The 22,157-nt window shown below is 44.2% G+C and overlaps 1 protein-coding gene across 4 annotated transcripts in view; it reads left to right on the forward strand.

Moving 5' to 3' along the window:
* The window catches only part of CTCF, a 68,252-nt gene extending 61,140 nt beyond the window's left edge, over positions 1-7,112 (forward strand). For all 4 annotated transcript variants that reach the window (XM_037427509.2, XM_037427507.2, XM_075877337.1 and 1 more), the window contains exons 10-11: positions 5,306-5,424; positions 5,510-7,112. In XM_037427509.2, the coding sequence (XP_037283406.1) occupies positions 5,306-5,424; positions 5,510-5,638 (248 nt within the window). In that variant the 3' untranslated portion in view covers positions 5,639-7,112. The remainder of the gene's footprint in view (positions 1-5,305; positions 5,425-5,509) is intronic.
* Positions 7,113-22,157: the final 15,045 nt, after the last annotated feature.

The raw sequence follows: 22,157 nt of genomic DNA on the forward strand, positions 1-22,157 counted from the left end.
TTCAGTGGGGTGATATCCAATTTCTCGTCTCCTTTGGGACAGCTTGTGAAGCGTCTAGAGAGCTCATTTACATCTTGTCAACTTCGCAGCGTAAATGATTAACTGTTTCTGTTAGGCATGGCGACTAGCTCCTGAATCATAAACACTACAACACAGAATTGTTACAACAATACATCACTGATGCAAAATTTGTATGTATGCAGTGTGAGAGACATGGAAAAAAGTGCATCCATTGCTGCATTGCACATGCACCACAAGAATTAACGCTGTTATTGACACTGCATGAATAAGTTAAAATAAAGCGTCCTAGTAAGTAAAATCTTCAGCAATGTCTGCTTTAAGTTAATAATGCATTTCTCTCCTTATTCCAAAGGAAAACACAAAAAATAACAGTGATTTCGCGTATCACAGGTCTTGATAATGATGTGTGATATGCGAAATAGCCAGGCATGCTCAGGATCTGTTAGGGTAGCATCTGTCCGTGCCGTCGAATGTGCAGTTGTCTGCATGTGCTCTTATTCCAGGTGCAGGCAGATTGCAAGGTTTTCTTGGGCCAGAATATGCGTGTTTTGTGGCCTGTAGATTCCACGTGTTTAGCGAGGGCATGCGAGGTCACGCCTTGTTTCCTGTTGCCATATATGGTTGTTTAACTTTTTTCTTGAAATTAGTGGTCTCACCGATGTTCTGGTTGTCATAATTGTGGCAGCCTGAAGTGTAAAAAAGACCATGAAAATTTTCGCTCGGCAACTTGCCCTTCATGTCCAGATGGTCCCTTAACTTCCATGTAGGTACTGTATTTATTCGAATAGCAGATGAGATTTTTTTCCCGAAATCATGGCCTGAAAGTCACCCCTGCCTTATATTCGAAGTAGACATCAATTATTGCTTCAATTCATGGAAAGGCATACTGTTATTTTCTTTGCATGAAAATGTAAATAATTCCAAATATTTAACATTGTCAAGCTATGACATATGTGCGCTGTAACCTAATAGGTCGTCATCAGCGAGATCGAAAAAAAGAAAACGGTTTGACAGCAGTTACCTCCGCAAAAACAACGGGCGAGAATGCCGCGGGCTCCGAGATCTGCAGCGGCTCATCGGAAAATCACTAAAAGCCAAGAACAGCCAGCCAAAATCCAGTATGTTGCAATCCACAAGCCGAGTTTCGGTCACTTTTCTATGTTCACTTGTCTTTTATGTTCCCTTGCTGGTGAGGGTGTAGCCTCCACGACCTTTCCGTCGTCACTAGTCATCATGGCAAGTTGTCGTCACTATGATGCAGTCTTCAAGAAGGTGATAACCGATGCTGAAGATTTAGGCAACTGCGCTGCAGTTCGGAAGTACGGCGTCCCAGAAAACAATGTGCGTCGTTGGAGAAAGGAGAAGGGGGTTCTCCTTGCCTGCACTGCGACGTGGAAAGCTTTTCGAGGACTACGCAAGCGTGTGTTTCCCAAAGTGGAGGAAAGTGTGACAGAATTTGTCAAAGAAACTAGGAGCCGTGCCCTGACTGTGACAACGGAAATGCTTCAGATGAAGGCCCGAGAGTTCGCAGCAGATCGCGGCATCTCCGGGTCGCAGTTCAAGGCTAGCCGAGGCTGGGTGCAGAAGTACATGAAGAGAGCCGGCTGCTCACTTCTATGAGCAGCCGGCTGCTGTCTTTTCAACGTTATGTAATCGGACTGCGAAGAGAGCGCAACTTCCTCTTTGGCCAGATTGGCAATGCAGACGAGACCCCGATATTTTTTTACATGCCGTTGCCACGAACTGTACATGCGAAATGCGTCCACCCTTGTAGCCAAGTTCACGTACGTACCGCAGGGTGTGAAAAAGTGTGAATCACCGTCATTTTAGCTTGTACCGCCGACGGGCACAAGCTGCCGCCTTATGTGGTGCTGAAGACAAAAACCATGCCCAAGAATGAAAATTTCCCTGAGGGTGTGCACATCTGCTGCCAGGAAAAAGGCTGGATTACTGAAGCACTTGTCATCGATTGGATAAAAACTGTGTGGTGCTGGCGTCCCGGGGCTCTGCTGGCTCGCCAATCAATGCTCGTCTTTGACGCTTTTCGGGGACATCTGACCGAAGGGGTCAAGAAAAAGCTACAAGCAGCAGTCACTGATCTCATTGTCATCTACGGTGGCATGACGAGTCAGCTGTAGCCACTGGATGTGTGTCTCAACAAGCCTTTTAAGGACTGTGTAAGATGCCTCTACAACGAGTGGATGGCCTCCGACGATACGGCCTTGACACCGTCGGGCCGTTTGAAGCGTGCATCTACGTCTGTAGTGGCTCGCTGGATAGCCGATGCTTGGGCAGCCATACCCGACGCACTGGCGGCAGCTTCTTGTGCTCCATTTCCAACTTGCTGGACGGCACTGAAGATAGTGAACTTTGGGCAGCGACAAGGAAAGCAGTGGTACTTCAGAGGATGACAGCTCATGATTATGCAGTTACACGGCTGATTTTTGTGCACTTAAAGGCGGGATGTCAAAGTTTTTGGCGAGAACTCTCGTCTTATATTAGTGTGCAAACTTTTTTTTCCTTTTCTTTGGTCCTTAAACTCCCCCCTCGCTTTATAGTCGTGACCGTCTTATATTCAAATAAATACGGTACATTTTCAGTTTTGATGTCTGTTGCTTCTACATACTGCACAGCATGTCTGATTTTACAACAAAATTACACATGTCGATAAATTTGTGTATATTTCTTTGTCTTGACCATGATTCTGGCTCGGCTTGAAGGCCTTGTGGTTCGGATAGAACTATAGCAGAGGCTTGCCAGGCTGTGTGATGCTTTTTATCATTATTATTAAATGCGAAGCTCTTCTTGGCAAACTTCCGCGACTTTAATCGTATCTATTTATTATCTAGCCGCCTACGACCTAGCTTTCCTGGCCGTTTCGAAAATGGGATCTGCACCAAACTTGGTATGGCATAACATGACATTATGACGAGCGCAAGAGACTAATCATACAAAGAAAATTGTGATATGTATTGTCATAAATCTCATGCCTCTCATGTCATGATCTTGCTGCTCTTGTGGGGGTTTTGTTATTTCAAAACTGGTATGGCATGACATGACTGCATCACAAACATAAGTGACAGGCAATAACGTGGAAATAATGACGACACGTCACACTCATGGTGCGCTCGCGTTCATTTTGCTAGCTTCACATATACCAAATTTAGTATTACGTGAGGTGAATGCATGACGAAGGTATATGGCTGGTGCAAACATGATAATCATGGCATGTGTGTCATGTAAAAACATGACTACATGCCACGCTCATGATGCACTCGCGGCTGTCTCACTCACTAAGTTTAAATATACCAAATGGGGTATTACGTGACGCAAACACACGACAATAGTAAATGACAGGTCCAAACATGATGATCATGATATGTGTGTCATGTAAAACATGACTACATGCTACGCTTATAGTACGCTCGCGGCCGTTTCGCAAGCTTCACATATACCAAATTTGGTATTACAAGACGTGAATGGATGACAAACACAAATGCCAGGCGCAAACATGATAATCATGACATGGAAGTCATGTTCAACATAATTTACATCTGCCTCGTAACGTCTTGCTGATTTTAAAATGACATATCCTCATTCGTGCTTCGCATATCATTGATTGCCACTGTACGTGGGATCTGCGAATTTTTTATTACTATCATTATTATTATTGCGATGCAACACTAAACGTTCTCAGCTACATGCTCATTGCTGGTAGCTTGCGTTTCAAAGGTAGAGTTGGGTAACTTCATCTAATTATCTCATTTCAGTTTCTGGAGATGGTATCATTAAATCTGTTATTAGTTCTTAGTGTTATGTTCATAGAAGAGTACAAAAAAGAAGTTAACCTACCCGCATTTGCGATAAATCTGTGGAATCCAGGGAGCTGATGCGACCAGACAGGTTCCTTCTTGCCAGCACATATTCGAATGTTATCGCTTTAAACGCTACCCCTAGCTTTCATTGCAGGCATCTAATGACTTTGTCGAACTCTAAGTGCCAGAACCCAGAGAAATAAAACATCAACATGCATGTGCTCATCATAGAAAAAGAAAGAAACAGAAAGAAAGAAAATTACGCAGCGTGGCTCCGTTCTTGCGAAGTTGTTCGTCATTGCCAATGCAAGGTGCACAGAATACATGAGTAGTATATAATTATTACTTTTTCGTGAAAAGTATATATTAGAGGTGTACAATTCAGATGGGGATGTAAATCAATAGTAAATACAGCAGTCCAGCTCGCATCAAATGCAGTCTAATCCACATACTTAGTAAAGTCAGTAAATACAGGTCGATCTAATATAATCCAAACCACATCCTAAGTGGCGTAGGCTGTAACCATTATAGTGAACTAGAATATATTCCAGTAGTGGAACCGGCCAGGCTCAGGTGTCCTCCTTTTACACAGATGCCATGGGATGGTGCCACTTCTATATTTCTTGGCAGTTCTGACTGCGTTTTTGTAGTACTATCCTGGGCTCCTTCAAACTTTCAGCTGGGGTTAATTTCAAATCGTGTGCTTGCAATCTGCCAAACAGCCAACTTGCTAACTCTCTGGCTCGGAGGTATCATTTTGGCCAGATATACATATTTTTTCATATTTACCACAGGCACTCAAAAAATTCTGAGCACGTGTGGTACATTTATTCACTTATTTTATAGGAGTGCATCTTTTTTTTTTTTGCCACTTGTGGGTTGGTTTCCAGTGCAGAGAGTTTGCGAAGCAGACGTAACGGTCATGAAATTTTTTTTAACTCATCATGGAAAACCTGGAAAAGTCGGGAAATTTTGAAAAAGCAAAATGGTAGACACCCTAACTAAACATAATAATTTAACAAGAAGATGCAAAAACACTTGCGGGCAGCGTGCGAGAGGGCTGGCGGAGCAATCCAACCACGCACGTCACAGGGATGCGTCTGCACGGTGGTGCGACTGTATGCCCTCGTACCCAATACTGAAAGGTTGAATGGCCGTTTCACTAATGCAAACGTTTTTTGTACTACCAAAGCGCTGCGTGTTACACATATTTGATTCAGAATTTCGAGCTTTACATTAATTTTGTTGGGGGGGCAGACTGCAAGAATGCTCATGTATCAAGGCATCTTTTAGGGCACTCACCCCAGATACCAGAGAATTTTCTATGCCCCCCCCCCATTAAATTTACAGCCAAGGTTTCGAGCTCACATTGTATGATGAACATGGCTGAACGTATTCACGGCTTTATTGAGATCTTTCTGCTTTTTAGTGTTGCAATTAAAGGCTTCCTTTTCATGTATTATGTACAGGTGAGGAGATGCTAGGCATGAACAAGGGAGAACTGGATGCACCACAGAGAGAAGCTGAGATGGCACGGAGACGGCTTGAACAGAAGCAGAAAGACATGGAGGAGTGCTTTGGTTTCAATGTATGGGCCCACACCTTTTCGTGCTTTCTTTTGTTGGCTCTGAGGTTGGTTACCATGAACTTATCATTTCTATTGATGTTACCAGGATGAAGAAGACGAGACAATACTGGCGATGCCAGCTGCACCAGGGGTGAATGGACCAAGTGAAGAGAAGGTTGAAGATGGCACTACGACCACCTATATATTGATGCAGGAAAATGGTGACGCTGTTTAGGCGAGTCTCTGCCGTACTTCACTGCAATGTCTCATCACTTCTGCCAGCAGGGATTTCAGCTGACCCCTTTTTTTTCTCTTGTGTGTTTATTTAGCACTTCCAAGGTCAGGTGACGTTTTTTCTCTGTGTTCTTGTTTAGTTGTTCCATCAAGAGTTGACACTGTTTTTTTCTCTTCCTGTATTTTTGTTTAATCGTTCCTTAGCATCACTTAACCTGTGTAGTAGCATGTCATCCCAGAGTTCTTCCCTTCTGCACTCTTTTCCAACGTTGTGCCGCCAGCTCTGTTTGTGGAACATTTAAACATTGTTCATTTTACTGTATATGGTGTCAGAAGCTTTTAGTCATCTGTATGATAAATATTGAGTTTGTGTCTCACTTGAAATGCTTTTAGGATGAATGATCATTATATGAGCATATACCCGTTGTACAGTTGCCATAGGTCAGCACCTACTTGTGCTCCTCTTTTTTTTTTTTTTTCACATGTAGAAAGAGTGCATCACTACTTTCGACTATGTGATTTTAGTGAATGAAAGGTGCATTATATATCTTTTTTCATTACCTTGTAATGGAAAAAGATGTTTTAGTTCCCTAAGGCTTTCAAAGCGTGATATGTTCATGTTTTGCCCCCCCCCCCCCCCCCCCCCCCCGCCTCATGGTCTAAGTCAGTATCTGTGTGGTTTTGGCTTGAAAGTGTACCTGGCATCTCTTTTTTGAGGTCTTCTGGGCTCCTTCATTTTTATGTACACTGTGTCCTTCGTCAGAGAAAATAATCAAGATCATTATTTGTTCACCTTTCTTCTCATTATCATAAAGCACCAGCTGTGTAATACAGTAGTGTGAAAAAATGTGATTAAACATCGGTGTAATTGTTTTGTAAATACATGCATCACTTTTCAGCAGACACAAAGTGCATATTTTGGCTCACCATCTATCTCCATACATGCAGTGATGTAGATTGTTACTGGGGTGTGCATCGGTATTAAAAAAAAATGAATGCAAGGTAGCTGTGCATCTATATACACACAGCCAGTTATAAATTTTTTTATGTTACCGCATAGCATTGTTTCCCACAGAGTTGATTGCAAATTTCTATTTGACAACTCTGACAGCCATGTCATGAGTAAGTAAATGATCTGTGCCCTGGGTATGTCCTGTCCTGGAGCTTGTTCAATGTTTGTTGTAGTTGTCAGCAAACTTGCATAAACAGCATTTTTAAGGCCATGTCACATGCAAATCTCTCTGTCTGCCCTGAATGAGTCATGTCCTGAATCTTGTTTAGCATTTTTTGGTGCAGTTGTGTGAAAATTCACAGAACCTCTGTCATTGACCTGTGCTCTGTGCAACTATGTCTTTGTGCTGATTTGACCTATTATATTTCATTCAACTTTATTAGAATGAAACTTTGTTTTGAGTGCTAAGTGCTATTTTACTAGTTGGAAGTAGAGTTCTAATAAAATTATGCATGCCAGTGAATTGTGTTCACTGTTGGTGTATATATCTAATGCAGGCACCTAAGTAAAAATGTTATTTGTGCAGAGACAATGAAGTAATTGACTTATATATTCAGAATGCACTTATATATTCAGAGTGTAAGAAAGAACTCTTCCAAAGTAAAACATATTGTCTAGATCAATGTGCCAAGCAAAACAACTGCAGGTAGCATTTATTGGTGCCCTGAACCAGAAGTAAATAACCAAACTGGGCACAATTACTTGCCATGTGTAGAGATTCAGCTAATCTCTTTTCTGCTGGCTTGAATCTTGCTGCAGGGGTGACTGCAACTATTTATTGTTTTTTGCCTGCTCGTTAGTGACTGTGGCATCTACGGTACACAGATAAAATGACGCTCATCTCTGTACATAACGATTGTCTTGGCTACATTTCAATTGCATGAACTTCAGTCTTGGTAATTGTGTGCAGCGGATTCCAACTGTGGTTTCACTTCACATAGAAACTCAGTGGGACTATAATTAACCCCTTGTGGCTTAGTCATAATGGCATACCAAATTAAACACAAGCAGCATTCGGGGCATTTACACTGGTTTCTGGTGTCAGATACTGTAAACTGGATGTTAGGGGGCTTAGCACAGGTGTGAGGCTCAGTGGCTTTAAGGTGTATATATGCACCCAATTCATCCAAATATTGTTCCTAGAAAGCTTTTTGCATCTCAGTTTGCTATTGGTGTGCACTTGGCTGCACGACCATTGTAGGAAGTCAGACTTAATTTATTTTACCGGAAAGTCAAGTTATCTATACACATATGCAACTACGGGATTGCCTGCTCTTGTATGCATGTGGACAACTTTTCTTGGCAATGAAGTCAAGGCTACAGAGTGTATTGCGTATATCCTATTGTTTATTATTACAGTCCCACAACATATTCTTTTATTTTTTGCATACAGCTCTTTCAGACAGGACGCAGCTCACACCAGCAATATATTTGTACTTCTACTTTACACGTTTTCACTTTGTGTTTTTGCATGCGTGAAAAAAAACTCGTCTTTTGACCGCGCCTCTAATGCTAAGCGCCTGCATCGAAATGCAATGCTGATTGCGCGCATCCTTCATTTTTCATAGTGGTATGAGGCACACGTCAAACTGGACTACTTCACGTAAAAGTACATGTGCTGAAGCTCCACCCTTGTAGCCTTCCGTTCATTGTCAAGGGAAATTGTCCGCGAATATATTGCACGATGTATCCAACCATGCTACTGATGCATGTTTATCACAAGACAATGTTCAAGGTTGAAATGTGTTCAACACCGTTATAGCAGTCAGGACTAAATGCATTAGTAGAAGTAGACCTGCTTTGCCCAAAGAAAACTGAATTTTAAAAAGAAGAGGAAAAAAATCTTGCTTGCTTTGCGCATCTTTTTTTTTTGTTGTGGTATGTTTGGAAGTCAAGTCATAGTAGTCCATGAGAAACCTGTATTGCCAAGTCAAGACAGTTGGATAAATTGCTTAGATGGTAACCTTGAGAAAGTGCAGGCGTTCCTCTTAAGGTAGGTCACCACCTTCAAAAACGCACTTTCTGAAAAAGAAAAAAAAATTTTGGTGGGGGGGACTTGACATTTTGAAGTTCCCTGTCCATTCAAGAATAATTAAAGAAAAAACTTATATATCTATTTGGAGTAGCTCAAAAGATCAACATTCTTTTTCAACCCCTGATGGATACATCCGAATCTGAAACCCTATGTTACCGTTTCCACAACACCTACCATATCGTCATAAATATTTTTCATATACATATTACATAATGATAAGTTACCTAAGTGTGTTTTAAAGTTTGCAGAACATCACGTTCTCACTTTATTTAAAATTTTTCCTATATGGTTTGAGCACTTCACTAGCCAAATTGTGCACGTTTTCGTTCAGCAGTCAGTGTTGTTTTCTATGCCATTTCGAGTTCTAGGATTCAGTTGTGGCTTTTCAAGAAGAAAGTAATGATATTTTATGAAACATGGTGAAGTACAGGATGAAAGAGGACCGTAAACGCCAATAGCCATTCACTATGCCAAGCGTGGACCCACTGTGGAGCACGGTGATGACACACAAAATGAGCTAAGAAAAAATACTTCTTTTGCCTCGCCTAAAAAAAAGCTTATATCACTTCATAAGAGGTCCCAAGCTGGTGAATTTCAGGTATTGAATATTTATTTGTTAAATGGACATTCAGTTCAAATTTTAAAGCCATCTTACTCAAAAGTGATTTTTTGCATCCTAGTGTTATGCAAACAATTATAGCTCTATTTCTAACCAATATTTTAGATAAAATTTTGTGTGCTATTTTTTCATAGGTGGAGCTGTGCATTGAAGCAGATTTATTAACAAGTGGTAACCTTTTGTAATATGGCCAACTGCATGCAAAACAAGCTTGTCAAATATCAACTTTTTCACTCTTTATGAAAATGCACCCAGGCTTGGTTGTGGAGATTAGATGCACAAGGTGTTATCTTTGCTACATAGCTCACCAGTCATGTTTGAGTCTCGCTAAATGTTTTTTAGTTATCACTGTTGGTGCAACATGCATAACTTGGCAGTTTTTTATTTTTATATATTTTTTTACATTTTTAGCTATTTCATCATCTTAATTTTAAAATTTCCCATAGCCCCACAAGCCAAACCCACAATTGTACCTATTGTACTAAAGCTAAAATTTTTTCTCGAAGGTGCTGACCTACCTCCAGTAAATTCTGTTAATTGTATTTTTGAATGCATCTGTCGCTTCTTAACACAGTATAGAATAGCTTGTGGCGAATGGGAAGATTTGGAAGTGTTACATACGCCAGTAGGTGTGTGTGAGAGACTAATTCTATTATACTAATGAACAGACCCACCTCCACCAGTGTCGCTAGCTCATGCACTTGCGCATTACTTGTGCTAGTGTCCTTAAAGAAAATGAATATTGACATTGCACATCATTGGATTAGATTTAACACCTTGGCAAGTTACGATTCTTGGGTGCACTTATCCTTGGACACAGCAACCGTGAAGTGTGCGAGGCCATTCAAGGTTCAGCAACACTATGAGGTTTACAAATAACTATGGTTCTAAAGCTTAATAGTTAACCAAAGTAGGCTCTATCAAATTTTCTTGGGTATGGATATTATTCATTTAATATTGGATCAGAATTTATTTGACCTCTGTATCCTTTTTTTTCTTTCAACATAATTCTGAAAAAAAAAAGCTTCTTGTTATTTGAAATGAGAAATTATTCTCTTGTCTAAGCTACCCGATTATTGGTCAGTCTGCCATAACGGATCTGAGCCGAAAATGTAGGATCTTCATCTACAGACTTTGGCAGTCCGGCAAGATGGTGTTGCAGCAAGGTGTTACACTTCCCTTTGGGAGGCTGAAGCGCAGGTTGCGTTAAACCTTGCCGTACCCTTGCTTGATATTTATGTACACAACTTCCTTATGCTAGTTGTGTCAAATTGTGGCCAAAAGAGAGCTAGATGCATTGTTCATTAGATTAACTTGGCCTTGTGCACTGCCAGTATGACTTGACAATATGCCTCGGTGACAATATGCCTGTGACTGTAACCGACCACTTTGGTGAAGGCACTGTGATATTCAACAGGTTGTTTGGTATGCCACGTTCCAGGACTAGAATGAAAATATTACTTTCCTTTTCTCGGAATGAAGTTAACCAAAAACTAGTAGACAAGTCCATGAATTTATTCTTTTTCTGTCAAAATAAAACATGACTTACTGCAGAATGAAGTATTTAATTACACGCTAATTACAATTAACAGCTGGAACAAAACTTCATATTCTTTGTTTGGATGCAATATTGATTGCCTTGGAAATAGGTTACGCAATTTCATACTTCTGTAGTTAGTGCATCATAATTCCCTATTTCGACTGCCAATATAAACTTGAATTAAACATCTTAATTTCGCATTAGCAGAGTAAAATACGCCGTGCTTGGTGTCCCGGCGTCGAGTCGGCACGATTTTCTATTGATGGGGGGGGGGGGGGGGGGAGGGGTTCTCGTGTGGCAATTGTCTTTAATGAAGGGTGGTTCAAACATGTAGATGCAAGCACATGAGGATTAGTTGGCTTCTATATGAGAAGCTAATTTGCTTCTAAATTATACCCTACGGAAAATCTATAAATTTACTTTCCTGGAAGAAAATTTTCCAAACGTAAGGTCTTGTGAGAACGCTTCTCTTGCACAAGTGTGTTCACCCCTCCAAATTCCAGGGAAGGTGTGGGGGTGTCGCGCCTTCAACCTACACGCGGTCGTGGCTCCAAAAAAAAAAAAAAAAGATTTTAACCCTGATAAGTATCACGCAAATTATTTATGATGCAAGACTGCGTCTCAAGGGTTGAAATTTCTGGAGCCCTCCACTGCGGCGTCTCTCATAATCATATGGTGGTTTTGGGACGTTTTGGTGGTTTTGGGACGTTTGGGACCCACATATCAATTAATCGATCTCAACGGTTTTTTTATTAGTGAAGCACTTTCTGCGGATTTCAGGCGGTTTCGCCCGGTGGCGCAAAAACCGAAAGGACAAGTTCAAAAAGCTCTTTACTGCGTCTACTTTGCTTAATTAGGTGAAATTCAGTGCTTTTAACACTAATGGCAGAAAATGGCATATGAGATTATTAGAGAGAATCGGAAGAAGTTTCGTAAGTGCTTTGTTTTGAGCATGCATATTAAAACTATAAAAGAAAATGAGGCGAGGGGGTTACTTATCCCAACTACAGTATATTTTCATTTTCCGGGGAAGTTTTGACCACCGGTTCATCGTTTGTCACATTGCGATTGCCGCGGCTGAGATTGAACACGCATCAGAACACCGTGCCATCACGGTGCGTATGTTGAATGTATGTTTATTGCTTGTACAAATGTGCAGCATACTTTTTTCTTGTACCGTGTTTGCATATGTTTCACAAGATTCGTGGCGGTAAGCTGTTAGCTTATAATTTGAAAGAACGATGAACCCAGCCGTGAAGGACGCGCGCACTCAACAGTATCCAACACGCAAGCTTGGACTAGCAACTATTTACTGAATTGTAGAGCCAGGCTGTACGAGACGGACATGTCTTTTCAGTAACAACGTCTACTTTATTCTGGCAACCAGAGAGTCGAAAATAGAGCAGGTGCACGTAGTGCCACGGAAGTGACAAGAGTGAAAGAGACGAAGGAGAAACAGAGAGGATAGCAGCACGTTGCTTGGAATGCTGCTTCACAGGTTTTTATGACCGCGGGGTGCGCGGTAGTGGCCGCATCGCCACAGATTGCTCCCCCTTAGGGCCATTCCACGCGCTTCCCGCACAGCCGCAACGCACGTGCCGGACCCCTACCGCACGCAATCGGGGGACAAATAAGCCAATTGGCGACGTTCTTTCACCCTCCGCCACGTTGCCAATTGGATTATTTGTCCTTCGCTTGCGTGCGGTAGGAGTCCCGGCACGTGTGTTGCGGCTGTGCGGGAAGCGCGTGGAACAGCCCTTAGAGAGTAAGCTGGTGCGACGAACGATTCTCAGTGGAAGTGTCATCCAAGTGAACGCGGCGCAAAGGTGGTGACGGGAGGAACACTGGTGAAGAGGGGCCCCGTGTCCAGCGGAGGGAGGTAGGGCGAGGCAATTAAGATCGGGCGCTTCACTGAACGCTGACTTGAGCCACTCGAGCGGGATTGTATAGCGTGTCCCATTGATGTCGACGACGAAGTTAGCAGGCCAGCGCTCTAACACCACGGAAGAGGCCGAGGTAGTGTGGTTGAAGCGGGGCACGCACAGGGCCGTACCACGCGAACACGCGTGTCGCTGTTTTTAGGTCCTGAGCGATGTACGCGGCACGTGACTGGCTGCGTGTAGGCTGCGGACGAATGTGTCGAAAGACGTCGCGAAGCTGGTCAACGTACTCTGTTGCTGTTAGCTCAGTGGCACTGCCGCTTTCTTCGAAGAAGGGCGTAGAGCGGGAGGCGGTCAACCCACCTGTCGGGGCAACCATGTGCTGTGAGTGCTGCTTTGAGATGCCGGTGGAACCTCTTGATGAGGCCGTTTGTTTGCGCATGGTATGACGCTGTACGCAGGCGTGAAATACCAAGAAGTTTCGGGAGCTCCGAAAAGAGGGAAGATTAGAACTGGCAACCCCGGTCCGATACAATCGTTGTCGGACAGCCAAATCTGGATATTCAGGTAGAAACAAAAGCTGCTGCGACGGTAGCTGCAGACATATCGGGTATATATAGGAGTCGTTTCGGGCCAGTGGGTGAAATGATCTGCACATGTGAGAAGAATAGGATAGCCTTGACATAGGGGTAACGGGCCAACAATGTCAACATGCACAATGGCGAAACGTTCGTCGGGTTGCAAGAGAGGCTTTGATGGAGGAACGGGGTATCGTTGAACTTTGGCGCGCTGACACGATGCACACTCGCGAACCCAATCCCTGATGTTGGCGTTCATGCCGGGCCAGACAAAGCGTGAAGAAACAAGCTTTTGGGAAGCGCGAATTCCGGGGTGAGAATGTCTGTGATAGGCGTCGAATATTTTCTTACGGAAAGGGTTGGTTGGAAACGGTCTGGGTGTGCCTGCGGAGGTGTCACAAGTAATTGGCACATCTTCAAAGGCGACGGGTTCGAGCTGAAGTGATGTGGACGCTTCGCGTAGGTGTTCAAGCTCGGTGTCTTTTGACTAGGCTGCAGTCAGATCCGGGAGTTTGAATGGAAATGATGTTGGAGTGGAGGTTTTGGAGTGACTGCAGGTGATGGCATCCACGTGATTGAGAGCGTCAGCTGGAGCGTTGTCAACACCGCTGATGTGGCGTATATGAGTTGCAAACTCCGAGATGAAGGCGAGCTGGTGCACCTCGCGCGGTGTGTATAGTGAGTCAGATCGACCGATTGAGAGGTTTGTCATCAGTAAAAATTGTAAAAGAGCGGCCTTCAAGTAGGTGTCGAAAATGGTACACGGTGAGAAAGATGGCGAGCAATTCACGGCCGAAAACGCTGTAGTTTCTTTCGGAAGAGGTCATACGCTTGCAGAAAAAGGAAAGGGGCTGCCACTGATCGTTCACTTTTTGCTGGAGTACGGCCCCAAGTGCACAACACAATGCATCGGTCATGAGCGCCAAGGGGTAACTGGGATTGTGGTGCGTCAGCAGTGTGGCTTCAGTCAAAGCGTTCTTGATGGAGTTGAACGCTTCTTGCGCCACGATGTTCCATGGTGCAGTTTCCGAGGGTTTTCCACAGAGCAAATTGTCGAGGGGCTTCAACAGCGTTGCATAGTTTCTAATAAATCGGCGGTAGAAATTTACAAGCACTAGAAACTGGTGCAGCTTGGTTATTGATGTAGGCTTGGGGAACTCGACGATTGCTTGCACTTTGTCAGGAAGGGGGCTTTGCTGTCCAAGCGATGACCAAGAAAATCAAGAGATGACGCTCCGAACTCACTTTTTGCAGTGTTCACAACGATTCCGTTGGCCGACAGGCGCTCGAAAAGTTGACGGAGATGTTGCAAGTGCTCCTCATGGGATGAGCTTGCTACCAGCAGGTCGTCGACGTAGGCTAACACAAACGGCAGACCACATATGACCGTGTCGATGAACCGCTGGGACGTTTGTGTAGCATTGCGGAGGCCGAATGGCATTCTCAAAAAGTCCAAGTGGGTGGTAATTGCCGTCTTTGGAAGATCTTCTGCAGCAACAGGAGTTTGGTGAAAGGTTTTGACTAAGTCGATTTTAGAGAACACTGTTGTGCCATGTAGAGCTGACGTGAAATCCTGAATGTTAGGCAGGGGATACCGGTCGGGAATAGTTTTTGCATTCAGGGAACGGTAGTCTCCGCAGGGTTTCCAGTCACCTGACTTTTTTGGTACGAGGTGGAGAGGAGACGCCCAGCTGCTCGATGATGGTCGTATTATTCCGAGTTCCAACACGTGTTCAAACTAAGTCCTGGCTACTTTGAGCTTATTTGGCGCAAGTGACCATGGGCGAGCGAAAACAGGTGGACCAGTGGTGATGATATATATGGTGGCGGACATCATGTTGCACGGGTTTTGTCCAGTCAGGTGGTTGCGTGATGTTTGGGAATTCTCGAAGAAGTCTTGCGAAACGGTCATCGTCCACTGTTGTAGTTGGGGCGATTATGTTCGAGTCATGGGAAACAACACCATGGACAGAGAGTAATGTAGTAGTGTCTAGCAGGCGTTAACGTTTCACGTCGACCAGCAGTCCATGGTATAGTTTCAAAAGCCGGCACCAATGAGGGCACGGCGTACGTCTGCGACGAGGAAAACCCAACGAAACACGCGGCGCAAGCCTAGGTTCAGAGAGCAACCGTGATTTGTATATGGAGATCTTGCTACCGTTCACAGCTTGCAGGTTTGTTCGGTCGAATTTTTGAGCCGGAATAATGCTGACCGCTCCACCACTTTCCACCAGGTACTGCTGGCCTGTGATTTTGTCCATGACGTGAAACAGGCGACGTTTGGGTTGATCTTGACCAGTCGTCACCGTCAATGATCGGCCTGCCTGTTTCCCTGCCACGAGCGAAGTTGGAAGCAGTGACGTACGTCCTGCCTTTCTCGTCATTCTTAAAGAGAGAAGTGAGCCTCGTATCTGTCTGCATCAGAGTGCGACACCTCAACAATAGCCCACAAGGGATGGGGGTAAGGAGGGATTAAAAGGATAGGACTAAAAGTATAGAGATAGAGAGGGGGAAGGAGAGAGCGTGGCGCAAGGAGACACCCAGCGACACCCAGAAGAAGGAGAAGATAGGAAAGATGGACACGATCGCAGGAGTACGAGGACGGGGCACCCCTCAGCGAGAGCTCTTGTCGGCGGCAGGAGATGGCGTAGGGCGAGCCAGTCGGCCAGAGCTGCGCTGTCGTCGGAGATCGCGGGGGCACAACCGTTCAGCACGAAATCCACAGAGCGAGTCACGTCCTGTCCAAAACAGCGATGGTAATAGCATATCCCAGGTGGTGTGGGGTATCGAGAGCATTAATTGTGTGCATTCATAACGCGGGGAGCTTCGGCTGCGGTTTCGGTGACGTGGAGTGGTGTAATGACGCTCCGCGGCATAAACCAGTTGTTCTAGGCGATGGCAAAGCGCGTCGATGGGATAAGCAGGGTCAGATGGTGTTTGTGGAGCGGCACTCACGTTGTTGAATGACGGCGTGACGTTGCACACACACTGCGTGGCCACCTCCAACACCTTGCCCCCCAGGCTGGGCAAACCGTTGGGGTCCAACGTGGACGCAGTGGCTAGTAGCATTTGCACATTGCCAGGAAGGTGCTGCAGAAACAGTTCTCGCAACAAGTTCTCGTCAGTATAGTGGTGGTGTAGCCACTCACGAGTTGATGCCTATGACGAAGAAGCTGGCTTGGCTGGCGGTCGCCTAATTTCCCCACGGAGAGCAACTGCTGTATGCGGGAACGCTGTGATGCCGTCGTTCGCTCCAGCAGAGCAACCTTGAAAGTGCATTACGGTGTGGTGGAGGGGGGTCTGGAAAGCAGGTCAGATACTTTTTCGGCAGCAGCTGATGACAGCGCCGAAACAATGAGATGGTACTTGCGTTGTTCTGTGCGCACGCCAGAAAGCAAGGGTTGTGACTCAGCTTGAACGAACTAGATCGAAAGGTAGCGGTTCCAGTAAGCTGCAAGTCGGAGGGAGATCGCAGAGACGTCATGATCGGTCGTGCCAGTAGCTTCCGTGTTTAGGTGCGTGTCGTTGCTCTGCATGACTCTACAATACTTCAGCAGTGTCGCGTAGGACTCCGGGTCACCACTTTGTAGAGCCATATGTTGTACGAGACGGACACATATTTTCAGTAACAACGTCTACTTTATTCGGCCAACAAGAGAGTCGAAAGTAGAGCAGGTGCACGCAGTGACACGGAAGTGGCAAGAGTGAAAGACGAAAGAGAAACAGAGAGGATAGCAGCACGTTGCTTGGAATACTGCTCCACAGGTTTTTATGACCACGGGGTGCGCGGTGGCGGCCACGTCGCGACAGAAACAACATGGTTCGAAAAGAAATTCAAGACACACATGCGCTAAACATGATGCAGCTAGTACAGATGAAAACACTGCGCATGAGACAATACTATAATACTTAATTACCAACACTTGCCCGTTGCCGTAAAAACCACAAAGATTTAAATCAAGACATTTTAAATGGCATTTCTCTAAAAAGATGATCAGCCTCTTTTTGTGATAACGTTATGGCAGGTACACAATCAGGACCATGTTTTTTTCTTTGCATTTTATATGCTTCAGTCGATTCCCTCTCGCATATCATGGCATTTGATATGCTTCCATCAATTCCCTCTCGCATTTAAATTATTTCATTGCTGGGTATCATTGATTGATTGATATGTGGGGTTTAACGTCCCAAAACCACCATATGATTATGAGAGACGCCGTAGGGGAGGGCTCCGGAAATTTTGACCACCTGGGGTTCTTTAACGTGCACCCAAATCTGAGCACACGGGCCTATAACATTTCCGCCTCCATCGAAAATGCAGCCGCCGCAACCAGGATTCGAACCCGCGACCTGCCGGTCAGCAGCCGAGTACCTTAGCCACTAGACAACCGCGGTGGGGCTGCTGGGTATTATTCAAAACCGGCAAGCAACCGCTCACTCTACAGTCGAGCAGGCGAGTCTCCTCCCGCTGATGTGACGGACGTTTCATGTTATTCGAGCGTCCCGCCTGTCTTATGCACACACTCTCCCTCCCTCCTCCTCCTTCAACAAGGAAACGCTATGCGATACGTGTGACATCTAACAAAATAATGAGGGTGTTGAGGAAAGGACGAGCCGCCGTGCCCTTGGCGAAGCCCACCTGTCGACCTCTTCTGTATTCCGAATACTGCTGGTAATTCCCCTAATGATGATAGTGACTTTCTCCGTCGTTCACACAATATTTAACATCCTCCGCGCCCCCATAATGATGCATGACGACGAAGAACACTAAACACACACCCAGGTTCTAAGTACACAATACTAGTCAGTAGTTAATCGAGTTCCAAGTCAGTCCATATGGGACAATCCAAGTTTTCTCCTGTGCCGGCTCTTCCAGCGGTGCACATGTTTCCGATGCTTGTTCCAAATGCGTGCTTTTGAACGTGTTCTCCATGGTGGACCTTCAATGAACACTTTAAGTTCACATGAACAACGATGATGCACTCTCTTCCACGATGTTTTACTGTAACTCACTTTGGACAGTTTTCTTGATTTTCTCGTCTTGCCTTTGTTTATTTCAGAAGAACCAGCCGTCTCTTTCTGTTTTGGTCTGCTCTGTCTTATACGTGGCTGTGATGCTCCTTCGGCATTCTTTGCTGAAATAAGACGGGTCCTCCGTATTGCCCTCAACCTTGACGTTTGTAGCTTCCTAAAAGAGGAGAACTTAAATGCAGTACAAGGGACTTGCACCTGCGTCCTCGCAATATTCTTTCTGTTTCCACTTGCTTTCAGCAGTGGTCTTGTCTTGCTTCCGCCAGGCGCTTCTAAGCATATTGGTGGGGACATTATTTGGTCTGGAGTTGTCGTCTTCGGTGTGCATTCACCTATAAGACCTGGTGGTTTACCTTTGGGATCTTCAAAGGCTTCCCAGTTTCTTATAAAAGAAATGTCTTCCTCCGTGATCACCTGAGTTGTTGTGGATAGTCTGTTATTACCTTCGTGGGTACAGTCCGTTGGCGTGAATTCTAAAGTCGTGGAAGGTGTCTTCAGACTTGGAGGTTGTTTTTCGGTGTTGGGTTCTTGGTTTGCCTTTTCTTTCGTGGGAAACCTGGTTTGTATTCTGCTGTTATATTCCCCCATTTGTCCTGAGGCCAACTCATGTAGCTTCTGTGTGACAAGATTGCTATTCGCCACGTAATCGCTATATGGTGGTGACGGAGACAAAGAAAGTATTTTCCTTTCTGCTTCTGCTCTCATCCGTTGTTTTATCGCTTCCACGTGACTTTGCCGAGCCTTTTGTGCATCTTCAATCTCATACTCCGCTCTCCCCCTCGCTAGAATAATCTGGCGTTCATAACGAAGTCTTCTTCGTTCTCAATCATGGGAATACTTTCCACCTTGACCACTGCAGTTGTTGTAGACTTCTTGTCAATAGCCTTATGGGTGCAGCACGCTAATGAGATCTCTAACGGCGCTGAAGATGCCTTCTCTGTAGCTGAAGTTCTAGCTTGTGTGCTGCAACTTTGTATCTGTCCTGTGGTACACTCATCCAAGTTCTGTGGGACAAGATGGCAGTTCAAGACGTAGCTGTTAGATTGCGGTGACATTGTCGGAGAAAGCACTTTCTTCTGAGCCTCCGTTCTCATACACTGTCGTATTAAGTCTAGGTGCGTCTGCTGAGCCTTTAATGTATCTCCGAAATTAAATTCTGCTCTGACCCTTGCTAGAATAATCTTGTGCTCATAAACCTCGACTTCTTCTATTTCCGCTTCCAGATGATCGATGTCAACTGTGTTTGCAATCTCCTCATCGATTCCTCTGAGAAGCTCGTACTGTTCAGTCAAATTCGGTGAAACTTCTTCAACTGACATATTGATGGGTGGTTCATATGCCAAAGGTATCCGATATCTGCGATCACCTGCGTGACGGCCTTGCGTGTTTGACTTCGCCTTTCGTAGAGGGCCTCCATGATCCAGTACAGTGTCGGAAACGTGAGAAGTCACTGGCCGACCGTGTCACGAGGCGAAGTCGGAGTCGTCACGACATCCATCGCAGAAGGTTCGCACAACGAATATCTGTCACTTGTCGGGCTGTCACTCTTTGTGATCTTGTGCATATCGGGGCATCGTCGTGAAGGGCGAGACAGTACTGAGCCGGAGAAGACGTGAAGGCTCCCGTCTCGCGAGCCTCCAGACGGCGCCTGCACTCACGGGGCGGCACTGCCAAGATGTACTTCGTTGACCTATGGACTACCTTGCCTTGTGAATATCGGGCCGTCGTCATGAAGGGCGAGTCAGGGCGGAGCCGAAGTAGACGTGAGGACTCCCGTCTCGCGAACCTCCAGACGATGCCTGTACTCACGTCAGTCTCAGTCTCAGTTGCAACCGGAGTCGCGCTCCCAGGTCTCGGCGGTGTTTAGGCCTCACAAATCAGCTTTACCCACAGCGGCTTCACAAAAGTCCTCGAGGCTATGACGACGGTCGAAATTCGTGAAGTCCACTCCGTCTCACCTCCGAAGGTCCTTCCTCCCGGGTTTTGGCACCAAAATGTTGAGGAAAGGACGAGCCGCCTTGCCCATCGCGAAGCCCACCCGATCGACCTCTTCTTTATTCCGAATGCCGGTCTAATCCTCCAATGATGATAACGTCGCTCCTAGTCTTCTACCCAATTTGTAACATAAGGTATCTGAGGCTAGTAACGTTGCAATTTTAACAGTACAAAGCCAATAATTAGCATGTCAAGGTGTTACAAGGAGTACATTTACACAAAACACCAAAATATCAACGCCACTTGCACCCCTTGACTAAAAACTGAGGGGATCACATCACATATGTCACCTTGCCTTTTTTATTATTTCGAAAGGCTTCACAACTTTCATGTTTAACCATATTTCTCAATTCATTTTTTATGACACCCTGATTTGAAATCAGGGGCACTGCTATGGCCTTTGCAGCGCAGACGTACGTAAGTTTTGAAACTGCCGTGTCATGGGGCCGTGTCTACAAATGTGAGAAGGGCCGATCAGCTTCAATGACAGGCTGCGTGAACACCACATTCTACTCTGTACAGGTACTGGTGGAAACTCATCTCTGCACTGCAATGGCTCTGCATCCTTTTCAAATCAATAACTGTCATTGGCAAATGAATAACAAATAATCTTGAAGGTAAAGTATTTAAAGCCTTTAAAATAAAAGAAAACATGGCAAAACGTCATGTGTAAATCATCCATCAGTCATAAAGAATTCGCATTGCTACTTAGGCGTCGATATTCAAGTGTTTCGTGAAAATGTGCTGTTTGCAACACCTTAACACCTGTGAACTGTTAGGCGTGCAACTGTGAAATGACTCATATATATATATATATATATATATATATATATATATATATATATATATATATATATATATATATACTTATTTCCCAACAGTATATATATATATATATATATATATATATATATATATATATATATATATATATATATATATATATATATATATATATATATACTTATTTCCCAACAGTTTCGGAAGGGGTCCTCCCTTCATCAGGGGATGAGTTATATCCTCATCCCCTGATGAAGGGAGGACCCCTCCCGAAACTGTTGGGAAATAAATATATTTATCCTTGTTAACAACGCTCCCGTTGTGCCATATCCCATACCTTCACGAAGACTAACTGGCCCTATGAATATATATATATATATATATATATATATATATATATATATATATATATATATATATATATATATATATATATATATATATATAACATCTACAGATACCACAATAGTTTGCTTAATAAATTTATCATGGATGTTAGTGGTCGGCATGGAGATTTACTAAGCGCCAGCGAGGATACATACACGTTAAACGGGGGCTATAACTGCCAAACACCCAAACATACATTCAGCGAACCCTCATTTATCAATGAACAGCAAACATTCAATTACCTTTGTAAAGGCTCGTTTTACTTTCTTGTTATATGCCGATTTCCATGATGAAGGGATCAACCATGTTTTTGCAGCGAATGATTGCTGTTATATTTTTTCACATTAAGTATTACACTTTCTTGCATATATCTAGGCTTGTGTGTATTATAACTTGCCTTGTTTGCTGAACACTGTTTCTGGAGCATGCAAGTATTGATAATATTGCTACACTACTCTTATTAACATATTATCAACTTCTCAATCCTTTTCTTTGAAGATGTATAGCTTGTTGTGTTAGGGGCGTAGTACATTGTTTACACTCATAGTATTTGTATTAACATTTCTTGAGGAGCCCCAGACACCTGCGTAAATAATTGGGGAAAACAAAATTTTCCTTTGAAAGAACAAAATGCGGGCCAATATAATGTTAAACTATCTCTTG

Source organism: Rhipicephalus microplus, chromosome X, assembly GCF_043290135.1.
Source record: "Rhipicephalus microplus isolate Deutch F79 chromosome X, USDA_Rmic, whole genome shotgun sequence".
Classification (NCBI taxonomy): domain Eukaryota; kingdom Metazoa; phylum Arthropoda; class Arachnida; order Ixodida; family Ixodidae; genus Rhipicephalus; species Rhipicephalus microplus.